The sequence below is a fragment of the Lissotriton helveticus genome, chromosome 1_1 (assembly GCF_964261635.1).
Source record: "Lissotriton helveticus chromosome 1_1, aLisHel1.1, whole genome shotgun sequence".
Lineage (NCBI taxonomy): Eukaryota > Metazoa > Chordata > Amphibia > Caudata > Salamandridae > Lissotriton > Lissotriton helveticus.
The window spans coordinates 1,037,392,815-1,037,413,210 of NC_136057.1; the positions used below are offsets into that span (position 1 = coordinate 1,037,392,815).

Here is a 20,396-nt window from a genome sequence, read left to right on the forward strand (position 1 = left end):
CTGGTCATGCAAGATTGCTTACTGAGATGGTCGGCTCTATAGCCAAGTAGGACCATGTTGATCGGGAGAATTCAGCTAGTGATAGTTTTTCACCAACATTCTGTTGTATTCTGATACTGCAGTATAGAGTGTATTCATTTAAATAAAAAAAAAATCCCAGCATACAACGGTCTTGTAAAAAAGGCAAGGTTTAACTTGAATTATCCAACTTGTGCAGACCCGGAAGTTATTGGAATTAGGAAACTAGTGTACCTTTAATTTCAACTTGTGACAACAGGGCCATGAATGTGATTTTTTTTTTTTTTAAATAGCCCTAGCTGCGCACAAATAGGACTACAGATAACCTTGGATTTCCGTGACATCAAAGGCACTTGGCCTGCGGATTCATGCCTCTGAATGGTCTCAGAACTCCTCTGACTTGCAATGTCAATGTACTATTGGGGGTATCTTTCCATATATACTGTGACGTGGCGAGATTAGTAGTTTAACAAAATGTAACTCGTGATTTACTCATTGCATAGGGGTTGGCCTAACGGCTAGGGCGCTCGACCTCGGACCTGGGGATCTGGGTTCGAGTCTCGGTAACGACGCCAAAAACCTCCTGTGATTCTGGGCAAATCACTTAATCTCCCCGTGCCTAAAATGAAAGTGTGTCCTCATGTAACGTAACTGGTGCTATGTAAAGCGCTCTGATACCTCATTCGGTTCTAGTTCGCGCTATATAAAACTCTAAAAAAAAAAAATGTAACTTCATGAAAGGGTAACATATCTTATCACCAAATAAAAAGTTGCAAAGCAAGAGTCTATCAACTCCCATTCCAAATGTACGTGCTATCTATGTTCTTGGACTAAACAAAAGTGCACAGAGTCAATCTGCTTTTTTCTGAGCGGACTTAAACCCATTAGTACACAGAAATGACAAGCAACACAGGACAAAAAGAAAAAATTGAAAGGCTTTTTTTATTTAAACATCCCAAGCAGCAGCGGTTTACGGAACAGAAGAAAAAAGGTAATCAAATGCAGCAAAGGGTTCACGACAACAGCATTTCATAACCAGCTTCCTCCATGCTGCAGCCATCCTCCACGTAAGCATGGAAGCCACTAGTATAGCAGAGTATGCCACAGGACCCCAGTGCACAGACTCAAACTCCACACAACCTCACATGCCGGTTCTAACAGAAGGACTCAGATCAGCCAAAAGCAAAATTGACCCCGAGCCACCCACCAGCCAGCACCTGCTGGGATGTTCTTAAAGTCGGTCTTATACAAAGGAATATGTCCAATAAAGCTGTGATGCAAATACTATACTCAACCAGCCCAGGGAATTTCACTTTTACAATACAATTATTTCGGCATCCAAATAGAGTGGAGTTTATTTGAACACTTAGGCAAATCACTGAACATGTGACTCAGTTTGTAAAGATATCGCAAGAGATTTGATCCTTTGACAAACACAAAGACATACAGGGCAAAAGGCTACATGACTGGATTGGAATGTGTTTAAAAACTGCATCTGCAGCAAATACCAGGGTTTCTGAAGTTCACACAGGTAGCAGCCACAGCTGCAGCGGGAATGTGCTGACCTCATCCATATCTACTACTCTCCATTTTAAAGTCTCTATAATGGCAAGAGCTCCTAATGCAAATGTACTTGTAATTAAATACCATCTTTGAGTCGAGTGCATGTAACGAGAGGGCAAGGAGTACGAAGAAACCAAACAGCATGGTACAATGTAACCCAATATCATCAAGTGAGGTGCACACTCTCAGGAAGTCAAACTAAAAATAAAAAAACCCTATCGCCCAGCCAAATATGGGGGCACAGGCTCACAGGATGATTTAACAGCTTGCACTACTTTGTAAGTCTTCCAAAGCAGTTTATCACGCATCCACAGAGTATCCAATCCCTACAACCCTTGGATCTTACAACTAGAATTTCATTATACAGTTAAAATACCATTCCAGATAAAGGAGAAAAAAAACTTGTCTCGCTCTGCAAATGGTTACTCACATTTAGAGGAAAAACGCAGAGGACACAGTTTCATTTTGCTGAAGGTTCTGCTTTATATTTTGCTTGGCCGAAAATTAGGGGATCATAAGAAAGAATCCATTTAAAAGTAAAACATTCCTACCCAACGAAAATCTTTACTCCGTCTAAGGCAACGAAAAAAATAGTAAAGCTGAACAGTGGCAAGGAGAAAATGGAGGTAGAAAAAGTCACATATCGTATTGAATGTAAATGGATTCTTGGGAGAAAAAAAAACACCAAGGGGAAAAATTGTGATCAACTGCACACAGACACCTTTTTCTTGTTTTTTTTTTTTTTAGAACTTGGCTCTACCCTAACAGGCTCGGAGGTAAGAGACAGGAGATCCAGAACTTCCATTACCACAGGGTGTTGACTATATGTCCAAGGGCTGCTGAATCTGTCAGATTTTCATCTTATATGGATAACCATAAAATCAAAGCCGTCATGCATGTTACTTTCTGCCCACTTGACACCGCTGTTTTATATTTCACAACCAATTACATTTTGAAGAAGTTATATGGCAGGCGGAGGGAAGAAATCTGTCTCTTTAATACATTTCCCAGGACATTATCCTTTGCAAGTTTAGTAATCAGTGCGTCTAATCCGGGCTGACTAGTTATCTGCATTAAAAAACTCAAATTTAATCTGTTGGGTTGAAAGCACTGCAGGCAACGATTTCCTCAGCAAATAAGCAAAACTGGTCACAACAAAGATCTAATTGGAAAAAAATGTGTTCTTGAAGGAATTAAACTTGGTCTAGCAGGACAAACTGGATGGCACAATACACAAGTTAAAACGTCCCAAGATTCTGAAAAGGGGCTTGCAGAATTCTAAACTTCAGAAGGGGCAGGATTGATTATTTTTATGGCCTAGTTGCAGATCAGAATTAGTTCAGGCTTTGTCCTCCATTTTGAAACATTTCAAATCCACAGTACTGCAAATAGTCTCGCTTCCCAAGGTTTAGCTGGTATGACCAAGCCTGGCTCAATCACCTGCCGTATCAGTCAACAATACATGGATTCCAAACATTTTGGCTGTGGGCGAGCTTTTATTACTACTGGTGGATAAAAACAAACTGAGACTAGGAACTAAGTTGGATAACATGCTTTTGTCCCAGGAGTCTTCATAAAAGGACACCAGGTCCAAAGGCAGCTGTCATTCAGAGGATAAAAGTGCCCTCCATCCGGCCTTGAAAAAGGCAATGGGACTCTTCCATGCTGCAGCTTAAGGAGTTGAGAGAGGTACTCAATCTGAGCAGGGACCATCTCGACTGTATACAAAGCCCACCTGCTTTGAGATCCTTGATGCAGAGCACAAGTGGATTAGGGTAAAAAAAAAAAAAAAGACTGGTGGAGAAATCCAACCTCAAAATGCACTCTAGAGGATAAAAGAGGTATCCCATTTCACCTAGTGTATACAGAGCAGAAATTGTTTCGGGGACAGAGGAGGTCTGTAGCTCTAGACCAATATATCTAACAACAAGGGGTTTCCCTAACCCTAACTATGACATCCCCAGCTGGTAATGAGGCCCAACAGCAACAGATCTATCCACTTGAATTTCATCATCCTCACCCAGTCAGAGCTCACTCAGCATTAACAGGTTAAAATGAGCACATGCACTGAGGGGTAGTCATCTCTCAATACATGAAAGCCCCATTCTCTTGCATTCTGGCACCATGTACTGGTTTAAACATCGGTAGTGCATAGACATTTGTACAACAACAGCACGTACAACCCAAATGGACCACTTACTCCCCCCTACCCCCTCCCAACCATACAAAGAAATAAATGTACAACACAGGAGATGCTAAAGAACCTTCTCATCATAGCCTGCTTTAAAAGCTTCTGTTCTTGTATAGGGAGGCATTTACAGGTGGCACTCTGAACGTCAAACACCCTATACATCAAGAAGCAGGCTTTATCCCAAAACGGTTTGCTTTGCAACTTCATATGCCCCGTTAATGTTACTTCTTTCAGAAATACCTTCCTAAATCACAACTAGGGGCCAGACAGTCCTTCCTGGTAATTGTATCTCCATTTGTTTTCACTTAAAAGGCATGCAAGTCCTGGTTTCTATTCCGAATCTCCTCTGAGACCTTCGAGAGGCAGCATGACACAGAAGGGCAGGCTGAGGTGAGCTGACTGGCACGTCCCAGAACTTCGAAGCTCCGCCAGATAAAAACAGGGCAATAACTTTAGACCGGGGTAAAGTGGGGATGAGGGTGGGAATAAAAACAAAAAAAAAATATGTATATCCATGGTGATGGAGAGTCCAACTATCTAGCGCTTGGATAACTCGTTGGATAGCCAGTCCAATCCTTCATATAGGCCAGTGCCCTGGGTTGCACATGTAGCCTGGACGTACCACTGCAAAGAAGAAAAAAGAAAGAAGTGAACCATAGGAGAAACAAGAGACGAGGTGATGCTTTGTGAAGCACTATGGTTTTTACAAAACAAACCAAATATACTGAATTACATGCCAGTTGGTCAAAGAGCTGTGTCTGCATTCCATCAATTGAAAACCAAAACTATTAATTAAATGCAAAAAATAGAAACACCTGCATGCAAGGTTTGTTGCTCCACGTTCAGATTTTCACACACGACACTCCAAACCAGATTCCTCCTGTCCCCTATACCCTCTGCCGTGCATTCCACACCTTAATGGGTTCCCTTTGTTATTTCGGATTTTTCAAACCGTATGTGTAAAAGGTCCAATAATCTCACCATCAACTATAGAGGCAAGCATTTATTGTAGAAACACCTATCCAATTCCCTACAGCTGTAAATTTGCAGTTCCTTAAAGGAAATGTTACATGGAAGCTAAACAAAACAAGCATTTGCAATGCAATAGGTCTCGCATATGCAAGGGTTTAAGCTATTGGCATTGTAAAGGACAATGCCTTTTATTGATCGGTTTTGTTAATTAGCACAAATAAAAGGCATTGTGATTTACAATGCCAATAGCTCAAACTCTTGTAAATACGAGATCTATTTAACTTCAAAGAAGTGACTGCAATTGTCCTGAGCTGCTTGGAAAGTGAAAGTGCGCATGGCATGCTGAACTTTACAGGAAAGCATGTCGTGCCTGCTGAAGTAGGAGAAACTCATTAAAGAAAATAGTGCTTACAGACTAAATAAGAAATACTGTGTAACAGATGTAAAAGGGTCAGTCCTCGTAGGAGGTTACAAATGAAGACAAGGAGGTACTAAGGAGGGACTAGCAAGCCTACTGACGAATCAGAAGCCAGCATTTACAAAAGAACAATGACAAGCCAATGAAAAATACGGGTGGAGTTTCAAGTCCATACTCAAATACAGTATGCCTCGAAGAGCAGCGCATGCACTGCCCGGGCTTGACCTAAAAAAAAGTATTCAAGTTTTTGTCTTTGTTTTTCAATCTGCATTCCTGGATTAATACAAACTGCACAGTTTATGCAGTCTTCACTTTCAAATGACGTTTACACAGTGAAGTACTAAGACAGACAAGTGCTGAGGACATCAAAGTGGCAAGAACAATACGGGCCATGCCCGTTTGTTGGTACTGACCCTAAACATCCCAGCCTTCCCGGCCATTTTAAGATTTTGGCTGAAGGTAGTAGGACCGGTGTAGAGGAAAGAAGGCTGAAGGTAGTAGGACCGGTGTAGAGGAAAGAAGGCTGAAGGTAGTAGGACCGGTGTAGAGGAAAGAAGGCTGAAGGTAGTAGGACCGGTGTAGAGGAAAGAAGGCTGAAGGTAGTAGGACCGGTGTAGAGGAAAGAAGGCTGAAGGTAGTAGGACCGGTGTAGAGGAAAGAAGTTTTTTTCCCCAGTTTTGGCTTGTATACCAGACATTGTAGGTTGTAGTGTGAACATCCAGTTTTGCCATGTAGGCTCACAGTCAACTTCTGGAGCAGCCAGAAATAGTGATATAGGGCATGAAGTGGAAGGGAGTGCACAGCATCAGTCCTTATTCAGCCTAAAATGTTAATCTGGCTGGTCAACTAGATTGTGAGCTCTAGGCTCGACACTCCATTTGGTGTCAGTTTCCCATACCAGATGATAGAGGGCAGTCCTGTACAAATGGTCAAATCCAACTCCTGAAATACAATAAAGGTTAAAGGAAGGAGTGGGTGAAGGGAGCAATTGTGCAAGTGTTCATGTAGGTGAGGGAGCCAGGACCCTTTTCTAGAGGCACTTGTTGCACCACAAAAATTATATAAAAAAAAAAAAAAAAAACCCATTTGCCACGTACTGACCACTCGTCACTGATCAAAATTGCCATAAGTTTGCATCCGACACACCCTACCCCAAGCTCCCCTGCTCCTTCCATCGGTAGATTTCAAGATATATGGTTGGCACTATTTGTTAATCACTCAGATGAGCTAAAACTTGATGCAATGGAGAGCTACCATGATGAGATCATGCTGGTTATGAATTAGCTCCAACCACCATTTTATTTTTAGAAATTATTCCAACATGTCCATTTCGAACTAAATGCTAGACCATGCACCAGTTCTAACACTCCACAAAACCCCATTCACACTGAAGAGCCATGTAAAATCTGGTACAGAAGGCAGCATAACATTCAGACTTGGGTCTTAGACACTAATTTAGCAGAGTGCACAAACGTTAGCATAAGGCACTGCATGAAATGTACCGTGAAAGATGATAAAAAAAGTTATTTACAAGGATTATCTCATATCTAGCCCATTAACCACAGAGGGATCCGGCTCTCTTACATGCACACGTAGAGAAGGTCAAAGAGTGGGCGTGGGGGGGGGGGGGGGGGGGGGGGGAGAAGAGTAGCATGAAAATGTTTTATATTTCACTCACACACGCCTAAAACACACGTGTACCTTTGCATTCAGAGACTTTCCTCTTAGCCCACTCAGATTAATTATATGAGCTACATGGTATCCTGAAAGTAGAACACCATAGAAGCTCTACCAGCACAGCCAAATACATCACAGCAATATATCAATTCAATATCAGTCAACAAAAGTGCCATCACTCAAGTTACACAAACTGCACTGGCTCTGCTCCTGATTTTAAAACACTAAGACTACATTTATATCGAGTAGCATTCACAGACATAATAAGCTCAGCACAACCGCATGTTACGAAGACCGTACAGTCTCAGGGCAGACAGCAGAACTATGCCTTTAAAAGGGTAAAGATAAACAGATACCAAAGAGTTCAAAGATCAAAAACTATCACGAAATTGAACAAATAGTGGAATATTAAAATGTGGAATTTATAGCTATTTACAGTTCGGCTACGGAGTGTCTGCAGTCCCAGCTTGTCCGTCAGCTCGCTTACGGCCATGGCATTGGGCAAATCTTGTTTGTTAGCAAAGACCAACAGAACAGCTTCCCTTAGTTCATCCTCTTGCAACTAAAAGAAAAAAAAAAAAAGAAAAAAAATTAGCAACACATTAATACGGGAGGCAGGGAACGGTAATCAGGAACAGTTACTGGGCCATAATGAACTGCTCTTTTTTTTTTCCTCTTAAATATTGTAGATAAACGAAGACTATTCATAACATATAATACATTCTATAAATATACACAATAAGCTAAATTTGCAAACCGCAAATGGAGGCCTTCACGGACAAATAGGATTTTAAGGGTTTTATATAGACATCTTTCGACAAATTCAGAGTGCATAGAAACTGTGGCAAGATAGAAAAATGGGAACACAGAAGGCTGTATGGGGCAGCAGTAAGAATTGTTGGTCTTAAGCATAGTACGTAGGTGTTCTTTCCACCATTCTACAATGCCCAATGGTACTACATTAGCAGTAATACAAAACAGTAGCAGAAAAAATAAGACTAGGACAAGAGACAGCGAATATGACAAACGCAAAGACTAGGATGGCTTGGTATTGTAAGCATGCATGGGGTGCAGTGCACTTCCTTTTACTATTCCTGCCACGAACCCAATAGTTGCCCAGAAAGTGGGCATAGCAAAAACAGACTGCCATGCTTTGATTTACAAGCTACTTTACCCAATGTCGTACACAAGACCTCGATAATAATTTAAGCGGTTTTAAAAAGTCTTGTAATATAGTTGCATAATGTTGCACAGTGTGTTAATTTCAACTAGAACCAAATGATTAAATGTAAAGTATTTCAGTGATCTTCTTGAACATAAAGTTTAACTAGCATTGGCAAAGATAATAGGACTTGCCTATGCAAGATCTTTTGGCCATGCCAATTTTTTTTTAGCCGTGTTGCAAATGGCTGAAAGTAAAGGGGGAAAAAAGCGTTATACTTGCACCTTTGCTGTACTAAAGCCAGCGCTGCTGTATGATCTATACTATAATGTCCCGGTACATCTATAGCCTGGGGGCCCAAGCGCACTCCTGATCATTGCATGTGCCCCCCCAGTTGAAAACGGGCAAGTATTTGTAAGTTAATCAGCGGGAAAGAAAGGAAGTAACAATACATTCTCCAAGTCTCTTCAAAAATGTATTTTATTCGCATGCAGAACTTTTACATCTCAGTAATATTACATTAGACCAAATCACTGCCAGTGTTATTTTTTAAGGACTAGGTTTCAATCATGAATTTTGAAACGTTCATGCTTCCACTCACCCAGACAATGGCAATAGTGAAAAAAGAGGAAAGTCAGTTATGTGCACCCTTTGAATGGCCTGGGTTGCTATTCTACACTGACATTTTAATCAAATCAAACGTTGGAGACGTTTTTATACAGCGCACATCCTGAAGGTATTTCAAGAGTGCATTATATGTAATAACAGAGCAAGCATTGGCAAAGTCAATAGGTTTTACCTATGCAAAATCTATGGTTTTGGTCAATATTTTTTGTACATGTTGCAAATGACTAGAAAAAAAGATGTGAAATAAAGGAAAGAGCTGCAAAATTGGGGAACTGTTTCGAGTCTCAGTGTCGGCTCAACAGCCTATGATCCTGGCCAAATCATGTAATCTCCCCAGTGCCATAAAAAAGTGTCTTTGGCCAATATAATTGGTGCTCTTATAATGAGCTGAAATACTTTATAGGCATTTTAAGTGATTTTTTTTTTATAAAAGCTGCCCATACTGTGAAAAAAAGGGAATCCGTACACTTAAGGAGGTGAGAAGAGGAAGACAGTAGGAGGCAGCCCGTGAGGGGAGAGGGGGCAAAGTCAAGAAGCACGGCGGTGACGGTGGTGGAGGCAGCGCTCGCACTGCGCCACATGGAGCACCAGGACAGAAGATGGTCGCTAGGGAGCGGGGAAGATAGCGGCTAGAGCTGGTTCTGAGTTTTAGGTAGTAATAAAATATAGCAATAATTGGTGTTCAGTGAGTTCCCTAGACATTTTGGCCCCTGTGCTACTGCACCATTCAAATCATGACGCTATTGCTTGCAAGGAAAAAAGAAGAAAACGTTTAAATCCAGTAAAACATGTATTCCAAAAAAGGCACAGTTGCAGACAGAATAATAATGACGCAGCTAAACACAAAAAAGCTTTAATAAAAAGTGACTTTAAACGTATCCAACTTTCCAAAACGAGTTGCCAAAGAAGCAATAAAAAAAAAAAGCATATGCTTTACACATCAAAGTGAAAACCAAGAATTGTTAAATTGTGTTACAATGTAGCTGGCTTCTTCCTGCGAAAATATCTTATCTTGTGCTGGACAGTGAATGGGCCATAAACAGTGTATATTGCCCAAGTTCACCATATTTTAGGCAGACACAGACAATGAAACGCAGTTTTGTACTTTGTTCCTTCAAGACAGTTTCACAAAATAAATTCACTCAAAGGAGAGGAAAATTGCAAAAAACGTGGTAAATATGAAAAAGCCTGCAAAATCTCCCAAAATGTATTTGATTCACAAGCAGAACTGCTTCATCCAAGTATTACTATTTTATCAGACTAAAGCAGTGCACGTGTTTTTGTAAGTAATAGTTTCAAATGTGATTTTAGAAATGTTCATGCTTCCACCAACCCTGACAATGCCAATCAATTCCCATACGAATGAATAGTATTTGTGTCGAATTTAATGCAGGAATGACTTAGCCATAGTGCACTCCTTATTGAGATCTAAAGAAAAAACATGTTGGAGTCCCTTTGTCCACCACCACAAAGGAAAGATACAGAAGTAAACCCATGGGATCCTTCTCAGTCATCTGGAAGAGAAAGATTGCACCAAACACGAAGTATCATGGTGTTTTTCAGCAGTTTTACAATTCCCTTAATGCATCTTACACTTTTTTTGCTTTGACTGCCTTTTGTTGCAAGGACTTGAGTATATGACGAGAGGTTGCATTTACATTTCGGTGTGTGACAGTTGTGGTTTTGCATGAATTAGAATAGGATGTAAAGCGGTAGCCGAGCACTGGCAGAAAATCCACTGCTTCAATTAGTTATGGTCCAATAGGTTTAAGTGGACGCTCTAACAGATTGAGAGAATGCTCTCCTCCCCCAAACTTTCTACTCAAGAGTGTTAGAATTCTTGCTTCCACGCTTCGTCTCGAGAAAATATCAAAAAATTGTATAGACAAAAAAAAAACACACGCAGCCACCCCCAACAGCAGGGACTTCTGAATACCCTCAAACATAAGAGAGGGGGTAAGATAGATGTTTAATCACAGACGCGGAGAATTTTACAGAAACCGATGTCTGCTCATTTCATGCATGTCAGTTATCAATGGATGTGCGCATTACTGTCTCGCAGCCAAGCAGAACTGTACCTTCCAAAGAATCAGCATGAAGTACTTACCATCTTCTGGAGCTCCTCACATGACTCTTGCACTCGCTCTCGGTCATTGCTATCCACTACGAAGATAAGACCCTGGAGACAAAGAATCATCTGATTAGAGTAAAACATGGGAGAAAAGTGCATTGCCTAAATGGAAACCCACCAGAAAGGGGGTGGGGGGGAGCACGTTATAAGGGGATCACTCCAATAGGAGACAGACACTGTTTAAAGCAAGATTTCAAAGGGAAGAATCTGGTTATATGTTACCCCATTAGAAAAGAACTGTTTGCAGGCAGCCATTGAAAAGTGGAGAGAAAATCACTGCTTGACGGTTAATCAAAGGTTGGAACAGAAAAGCACTGCTTAGATCTGTCTACATACTAAAAAGAAAAGCACTTCTGATCGGGATAATGGAGAAGGGGGGGGGGTAAAATGGGGAAAAAAGAGAAAAACTTCTTTAAAGGAGACAAACAAAAAAGAAAAACAATTGTAGCGAGAGAGCAGGTTATTTGCGGTAGTGTTGGAGTTTAAGAACACCTTATAGGTAGCCATAACCAAATATATGTCAGTACAGTTTACAGGGAGATCCAACGGAGAAAAAATGAAAAGGGTTAGCCAGATTAGAGAAGACAAAAGTGACTGTTTACATTTTTACGAGTTTCTTTAAAAGACGTTTTTTTAAGCCCTCCTCTAATGGTGAAACAAACTATTTTGTTGGAACCCATGCAAGGTTATGTAAAATATTGTGGAAGGTTATAATTAGTAACCTAAAATGTCCATGATGTGCAGGGGGAAGGGGCTTTACACTGCATAATGTGCTAAACATTGAGAGAAAGCCAAACATTTTCTAAAACGGAAACATTGCCCTCAGATGTTTAGTTTCTTTTAATATGTAAAATTTACAACACTAAGTGAGAAAGGTATGCAAGTTAGAGAGGTAAGGGGGTGGGAGTGTGCATTCCATTAACTTAACAGGCATCTTATTTTCAGAAAAGATTTCAAAATTCGGGGATGAAATTATGCCCAGCGGCACCTTATGAAAAGGATGTTTGCCAAGTGCACGTGGAAACTAGTTCTTGGTTTTTAAAGACACTTGTCAAATGGCTGTGATAGCCTATTTCTCATTCTTGTCAGTCATGGGCTCCACAAACACCCTTTATTTCACTCCACATTTTGTAGACAGTTGAGCTTGACGGACGCTTTATCACTGGGGAAGGAGAAATAGTGCTTGCAGCAAACCAGAAAAACATGTGGATTACAATAATCCGGGTAGCAGCAGGATACGCTATGTCATAAAAGAAGCCCGAAGGCAGAAAAATGCTGCTTAGAGGGAACAGTTCTACAGAGCATGAACAACCCCGGCTTTTAAGGAGGCAAATACTAGTGGAGAAAATGTTCTGCCTGCAGGCGGCCATACTCCAACAGAGCAAAGCCATCCAAGCATTGAGCCATTAACTATAGTAGAGGAGAAAAAAAAAACACCTGCTTACATGAATGTATACAGGAGAGCACAAAAGGCACTCTTTGCAGGGAGCTTTATGGCAGCAGACAAACAGAGTGCATTAAGCGTTACAGCCCCTCTGAAAAAGCACTACTTGCGTAGATCCATATGCGAAGGATAACCATCACAGTATACAAGAAACTAATTATACACCCAAAGGAGATCTATGTTTACATGGGGGTTCAATACCACCGTAGCAAAAGCACCGTTTAAAACAAGTCATTCATTAGAGAGCGAAAAAAAGCGTTCACAGACAGCCAACAGCAGCAGATACTTAAAACCACAAAAATAAATCTTTACTTTGCGTCAATAAAATGTATGGGCCCAAAACCCTCAAAAGTTGCATATAAGAGAAAATCAAGGATCACATGCGAAGCTGAGAAGAGAACCAATGGACATAACATGTAAAGATTCACAATGACAATCAGAGCCCAAAGTTCAGGAGTGCTTGTTAAGAGGGATTCTCTTAACAATCATAGTCCAAGAAGGAGAAGGAGAAAATTACCAGACGAGGACCGTACCTGTGTGTTCTGGAAGTAGTGTCTCCACAAAGGGCGGATTTTGTCTTGGCCACCCACATCCCAAACTGTGAAGCAGATGTTCTTGTATTCAACAGTCTCAACATTGAACCCTGAAATAAATAGTGTGAAAGGTAAATGCAAGTGCAAAACAAGAACCTAAGCATTATCTACAGGGATTTATGGATAAGTGCATTCCTGCATTTTTTTTGCTTTTTCCATTCTTCCGTTTAATTCTTTTTGTTGGCATATGACATATACAAATAGATAATCACTCTTAACTTGAACATACTGCATATTAGAAACGTTTATAAAACCTCTGTTATTAAGGAATTTTAAAAGCTATAGGGTGTCAATGGCATAGGAAGGTATCATCCTTCAAGTCAAAAGTAAAATTCTTTCAATTCCTCAAGTTAACAGTAGATTTACCTCAATTATGGTACGAGAAATACTTATCCATATCGTCCATCCCCTTAACCCTACACATATTTCAATAGTGTATCAATCTCAACAGTAGGCTGCCTGGCTAAACCAAATTAAAAAATCGGTTGCTCTTCCTATTGGCCCCAATCCTTTTCCAACCTTGATTGACCCAGAAAGTTTTGGCAATACACAGGCAACCAAATATTTAGTGTAATATAAAAACAAGTCTTTCTTAACCACAGTATTGACAAATACAAACAGCAAGCAAAAAATGAAGGGAAGGATATGAGCAGGGAGATGGGGAAAAAATGTTTTTTTAAGCATAGTTTAGTACTCCAACTTCATGTATGCCCCTTTTAAGACTTTCGTAGAACAAGGTGAACACCAGCTGGAATCAATTCCATCACACTCTTTGGTCGGACAGTGTACAATAGCATTTTTACAGAATGTTATACCTAAACATGGGACACCATACGATCAGCAACCCTCTACAGTGTGTGTGTTTAACTGCTGCACTTTGTCTTGATGTTGTTTGGGTGACTATCCTATACCACCAAAGGTCGAAGTGAAAGAAGGAAATGGGACAGACTAAGTGGAACACTACACAATTACCAGGCTGGCTTCAGCTTACACTGAGACATGGAGACTGCTACTTTACACATAGTAGACAATATCCTCTTGGCCACAGATGGAGAGGACTCCTGCTTCCTCATATTGCTGGAACTCCCAGCTGTCTTTGACCGTCAACCATTCAACCCTCATATGCACCCTTGAGTAGCTACCTGGATTCACCAGCAAGGCCCTTCACTGGTTCTCCTCCTACCTTTACAACAGACATCAGCTATTTCACATGGGCACATCCAGGTCACAAAAGGTCCCTACCACGTGGAGTCCCACAGGGTTCAATACTGTCTCCTGTCACATTCAGCCTTTACATAGACCCACTCGGTGCACTATTCACAGATAACAGCATCAAGATTCACCAATAAGTCAATGATGCACACAGCTCTACTTGAAATTCTCCTCTGCATCAGACACCCAATGTCTAAACCACTGCTTGCACATTTCCATACCTATATATCCAGCACCTACTTAAAGGTCAACCCAACCAAGAGAACTCATTATTTGCCAAGAACAATAAAGTACAAACTTGGCTGGTTGACATGAACCTTGACAGTTTCGTGCAGAAAAACTCACTGAATGGCAAATCACTTTGATTCCCCCTTGACACCAATCTCTCCTTTAATGAGCACATTGCCAAAAAACACAAAAAAACACAGACTACCAAGTACCAGCTCCAGCATGTTGAGCCGGGACGTATACAAGTTTAAGTCAAAGCAGATCATAAAGGACATAGTTACTAAGGGGATGATACTTAGTTTACCTCAGAGGCTTTCACACTCAGAATGGATTGCTAGTGTTAGGGAGTCGGCAAAATCAATTTTTAAACTACATGACTTGTGCAATAACCGGAACTATTTTTCTATCAAGAAACAAGCATTGTCCGAGAAATAAGGCTGGACTGCACAACCTACTATGATTATGTTTCTTAATAGATGCCACACAAAAAGCGCCACAGCCTAAATGTGGAAGCCATAATCAAAATTCCACAATTTAAAAAATATTAACTATCACATTTAAACAGAACAGCAGGGGTTTTTCCTAGCTAGGAGGTGTACAAAAGGCGTGTTAGTTTTGATTCACATCACAGGAAAATAGGATTCTAATAGGAGCAAAAAAAGGCATTCCTTGCGATTTCTGTAAAAGGAATACAGTTTAAATACAAAAGGATAACAAAAAGTTTTTTAAAAGGGCAGTCTTGGCAAAGAAGTGTATGTTATCAGTAAAATGCAGTTAAACAGACTAACTGGCTGACCATTGTTATGCTGCATTGGGTGGGACAGATACATGAATGAAAGTTAATCAGCCCAATGGATGAAGGTGGCCAACCCAAAATCCTCCTACGTATGTGAAAATGTATGCATTTTAGGAATTTTTATTACATGGAGCTGGCAAGATAGCTTAAGTGTTCTAGTGCAGAGTTAAAAATGTAATCGCATTAAACTCTCAATCCTGTAATAAATCTTTTGTGCGCTCCACGTGTTCTTCATTGCACAAAATTAATTTCACTGACAAACTGAAGTGCATGCTCTTCAAGTGACTGGCCTATAGCAGCTAATGGAATCTTTTCAGGTCATAAAACAGGGAAAGCATATAGCTGAGACCAGCACACTACAGAATAGACCAGATTGACACAAGTGAAGTCTACAGATTTCGAGTGGGCAGTCATGTGCTGTGCAGACAACCCACTACCATGTTCTAATACATGCACTGCAGACCCACAATTAAAAGATAACATTCCATACATCAAATACTAACAGCATTAGTACATAGCATGTTGAGCACACACGAGATGTCAGCTTAAGTACAGAGGAGAAACCAATAAAAGACTCAAGTCAGTAAGCAGCACACCAAGGAGATAATAGCAGCCTCAGGGAGAACAGATACTGGTCAGGGCTAAAAGGGTTCAAACCAGTGCTCAACATACCTCAGAAAAACTAAGCTAAAAATAAGAGTGATTTTATAAAGTCCTTCCCCTAGGTTTATGTTAGTTGGAAGAGAAATCCATTATGTGGAGGCAGAAGCAATGGTTTTAAGCAGGAACTGAAATTCCGTATGACACTTACTAACTTGAAAATTACCAGTGGGAGCAGGGTGTTTGGGATGCCTTTTTAGGTCTCGCCTGCTAATGCGCTTGCGCATTGCTGGCGAGAGATATAGGGGCTTAACCAGAGCTTAACCAAACGGGAGATTTCATGCAGTGCCCGTGAAAAGCGTGTGCACGCATCAAAGCCACCAGCTTCCCTCCCACAAGCTTCCACCAGCGTGCGCTCTGCCTCAGGCATTTCTCCTCCCCTAATTATTCACGGCCGGCCGGCCGTACTTTCACTTTCACGGCCGCCAGGCCGTGTCTCGCGTTTATCCTCCCCCTCCCCACAGCATGGCTTATCCATCCTCATCTCCTTCTGTTCTCCCCACCCCTCTCTCTCATCTTCCGATGTTCTTTCCTCACCTTGCAGCGTCCTACTTCCCCTCTTCCTGCGTAAACCCCTTCTCTTCTCCACATCTGTTTTATTCTCTCCCTGCTCGTCATTTCTAGCATGTTTCCGTACCCACCGCCATATGTTCACCTCCTCTCTCCCCTCTCCATCCGCCCTTCTCATCTCTTTCTGGCCTCACCTCGACCTCGCACCTTATTTTCTTTAGGACAGTCTGGATGCTTCACAGCTCCTCTGGCCTCCCTGCCCCCTCCCCTGGTTAATGCACCCCCCTTCCCCGCTGCCATCATATAAACATATCAAACTGTGCTGACCAGCACGCAATTATAAGCCATTTTCACTATTCTTCGCTCTGTTACAAGGGTTTATTGTATTTACACATTCCTTCACTGCGTTCCGCTATGCACCAGCTCAGCACATTGCCACATACCCAGTCAGGGTGCACTCACACGTTGCAGATACATGACAATAGAGCACCGGTAAACCGGTCACGCCCACGCTAATGAGCAAACACAAGATTTCAGCACTGGGTACGATATACTTTTTGTTTCTCTCAAGCACAAAAATAACAAGATGGCGCGATATGAGGCTCCTCCCAGATCAAAACAAGTTGAGTAGCTACAGCCAGGCAGTAAATGAATGCTCTATCTCCGCAGACAGCAGAATTATTCCAGGAGACTGCCCCTTCATCATCAGCCTCTCCCGGGGATCACCTCTTCAGCTGCAACAGCCACGGTGATCAGCCGCTTTGAAGCCACTGCTGCAATGGTAATGAACCCCTGGGATACCGGAAGACACTGTAGGCTTTTGTGATCATATCATGCCCTGCACCTAATCTCTCCCTGCGCCATCGCTGCTCCTATCTAAATGGATGCAGCTGTGTGTCTTGTTAACTTTGAAGACACTTTAACATAATTTAGCTTGGCGCAGAGCTCTTTCATGAGCGCCGCGCATTATCTTTTTGTTTCTGTGTGTGTACATTTACTTTCCCTTGCACCTCCCACCCCGCCGCTCATTCTCGTTTTGTCATGTGCAGCCAGCGCTCACAGCGCTTGCCCCTCGTTCCCTCCCATTCGCTCGCTGAGCTGCAGACGATGTCTTGGGGTTTTTTCACACTTCTTAATTGACATCAGCTACTCGGAGCCTCCTAAAACAGCTGAAAAGAAACTTATGCAGTGGTCTGCAGCAGTTTCCCTCCCACCGTGTGAGGGCAGTCGATATCGTGTGGCACACTGTTGCATGGTGTGAGTTCGAAGGTCTGGAGATGTAATGTATCTGTAAACAGATGTTGATATTAAATTGTACTCCTCCGATGCTCCCTGCCTGGTTACAGTCTTTTAAGCCAACAAGCTGGTTGAAACGGTTGTAACTTGACTATGCTTTTCAAATGCTATCTAGCCATCTTAGAAACGGGCTTCTTTACGCCTGGCATGGAGTAATAGCTTAATTTATGATCTAACCGTATTTGTTAATTGCACTTCTAAAGGTCCCGCATCCCCAGACATACTTTTGCCTGTCCTTAAATTCAGATGGAATTGAAGGGCCTGCCTGGACTTTCCATTCTGTTATTTCTGTGCTGCAACATAAACGGGGTATGTGCCTATCATCTTTGGCCTACAACGACTTTCTTTTTTAGCTTTTGACAGATGCTGTCATTGATATTTTCCGTTTGTAAAAGACGAAAAAACGAGACCGCTAAATCATTTCAGCAGAGAAAAAACAGATACTGTTACAACTTTAGGAACGGATTATGAATGTATTTTCTGTGCCAAGTGAAGAACATGCCCTTCCATCCCAGTGAAGCCCTTCCATCCCCCCCTCCCACCACTCCCCTCTCGCCCCTCCTCCCTCCCCTCTCTCTCCCCTCCTCTCTCCCCTATCTCCTCCTCACTCCCCTCCCTCCTATTTCAGTCTCACTCTCTCATGCCCCTTCACTGTCTTGGCCTCTCCACTCTTCCTCTATTTCCACCTCACTCTCTCCTGCCCCTTCACTGTCTTGGCCTCTCCACCCTTCCTCTATTTCCGTCTCACGCTCTCCTGTCCCTTCACTGTCTTGGCCTCTCCACTCTTCCTCTATTTCCGCCTCACTCTCTCCTGCCCCTTCACTGTCTTGGCCTCTCCACTCTTCCTCTATTTCCGCCTCACTCTCTCCCGCCCCTTCACTGTCTTGGCCTCTCTTCACTCTTCCTCTATTTCTGTCTCACTCTTTCCTGCCCCTTCACCACTCAGGAACACCACCACATCACTCAGGTGCACCACTCAGGGGCACCACCACATCACTCAGGGACACCACCACATCACCCAGGAACACCACCACATCACCCAGGAACACCACCACATCACTCAGGAACACCACCACATCACTCGGGTAGGATTCTTTCTGCTCAGGTTTCAATTCTGGAACCCTTTGAGAACCACTACATAAGGACAGGCCTCAGGTGGCAGATTTATACTGGGTAGGGGATTTACTACTCTTGGGTTAATTTCACTTCTTGTCTGGTGTGCCGGTTTTCCCGTATGCCCATGTACTATTAACTTACTTAGCCCCCCCCCCTCAGTTACAATGGTCCCTCTGCCCTGAGATGATACTGATCCCTCTATACCTACGAATGCTGAAAGTGTGGTGTCATGCACTACAGTAGGCTTATTACTGGCATTGTGGTCGGTTGCTAGGGCAGGCTGAATGACACCAACCCATCACTCGGGGACACCCCCCATCACTCGGGGACACCACCCCATCACTCGGGGACACCACTCCATCACTCGGGGACACCACCCCATCACTCAGCACCACAACAGCACTGTCCTTGCTTGCTACCAACAAGCATTGCCATAGCCAATAGGACTCGCATTAGGAAAGTGTAAGCTATTGGCTTTGTGAACAATGCTAAAAATGTATATATTTTCAAAGCGAACACATTAAAAAAATGTGTCATTACAATACCAATAGCTCACACTTTCCTAATGCGAGACCTATTGCATTGCAAATGCTGGTTTCTAAGTAGCACACTACAAAGTAGAAACAGGCCAGGTGCGTAAGAAACATGGTTCAAGATAATTCAAGCGGGGTGCTCCCTAGATCAACCAACATACACAAGATATGTGTGTTGATTTCTTCTGCAAACCTTGACCCTGGTGTCTTTTTTGCTATATTTAACTTGCAGGTAAAGTGGGCATTGACTTGCCAGCAAGAGGAATTGGCTCATAGCTCAATGATCGGTTCAATGCCTAGTCAAATGAAGGATCGTCCTTGAGACCTCCACAAATAATTAGAGGAATACAGGAGGCACGGGATGCCTAAAAGCCAGGTATCCGAAAAGAAAAGAGAAAAAACCACACAGAAACAGCCTCAGTAGCAAAGCGGCAGCAACACTTTCTTGAAGCACCACTGGAGAGCCTGTATGGTACCCAAGCACTTGCTATAAACTCAGTGCACCCTATGCTCCCCTATCCAAACCCGAGAGTTGGCGGTTCAGAAGTTCCAACAGCCCCAGTATACAGACTGTTTTGTTGGCTGGAGTCTGGTTTTCAGTCACAGAGGTATCATTCAAATTCGGGAATGGTTCTAATCTTGAAAGCAGAGCTCTGAGTTGGAACTGGTGAAGCCTTGATATCCTGAGGGTGCCTAACCACAGGCCGCGAGACAGGAGTCTCTAAGAAGGGTGCCACCTAGGGATACCACAGCGGGTGCTGATCCACTATTTCATGTGCCCCCATAAAAAAACAAGCATTTGCAATGCAATAGGTCCCGCATTTATACGAGTTTGAGCTATTGACATTACAAATGACAAAGCCTTTTGTTTTTGTAACATAAATAAAAAGGCATTGTCATTTGCAATGTCAAAAGCTCAAACTCGCATAAATGCGAGACCTATTGTATTGAAAATGCTTGTGCTCTCTTTTGCTGAGGGTCAAACTCTGCGGATGAGGAAAATATGCGCTGGGGCCCCAAAGTGCCACTGGTGCCAGAGAGGGGTCGGGGCAGAGAGCAGGGAGGAAAGGAAGCAGAAACCTAGGGCAGCATGAAGGTGAATGTGACAGGAAGTGCAGGAGGCAGAGAGCACGGGAAGGGACAGTGTACAGTGAACCTCGAGGGTATAAAGTGTAGAGCAGTGCCTAAATGGGGAAAAAATAAGTGCAGGTACTCATTAAAATGAGCTAGAGTTGTAGTGAGTGGGCGG

General features: G+C 42.4%; 1 protein-coding gene across 1 annotated transcript in view; it reads right to left on the reverse strand.

The window, feature by feature from the left end:
* Window positions 1-941: 941 nt before the first annotated feature.
* The window catches only part of LOC144820230 (ADP-ribosylation factor 4-like), a 38,743-nt gene continuing 19,288 nt past the window's right edge, over window positions 942-20,396 (reverse strand). Inside the window, exons 3-6 of the mRNA XM_078677833.1 lie at window positions 12,737-12,846; window positions 10,736-10,807; window positions 7,276-7,401; window positions 942-4,396 (exon numbers count right to left, since the gene is read on the reverse strand). Of these exons, the coding sequence (XP_078533959.1) occupies window positions 4,310-4,396; window positions 7,276-7,401; window positions 10,736-10,807; window positions 12,737-12,846 (395 nt within the window). The 3' untranslated portion in view covers window positions 942-4,309. The remainder of the gene's footprint in view (window positions 4,397-7,275; window positions 7,402-10,735; window positions 10,808-12,736; window positions 12,847-20,396) is intronic.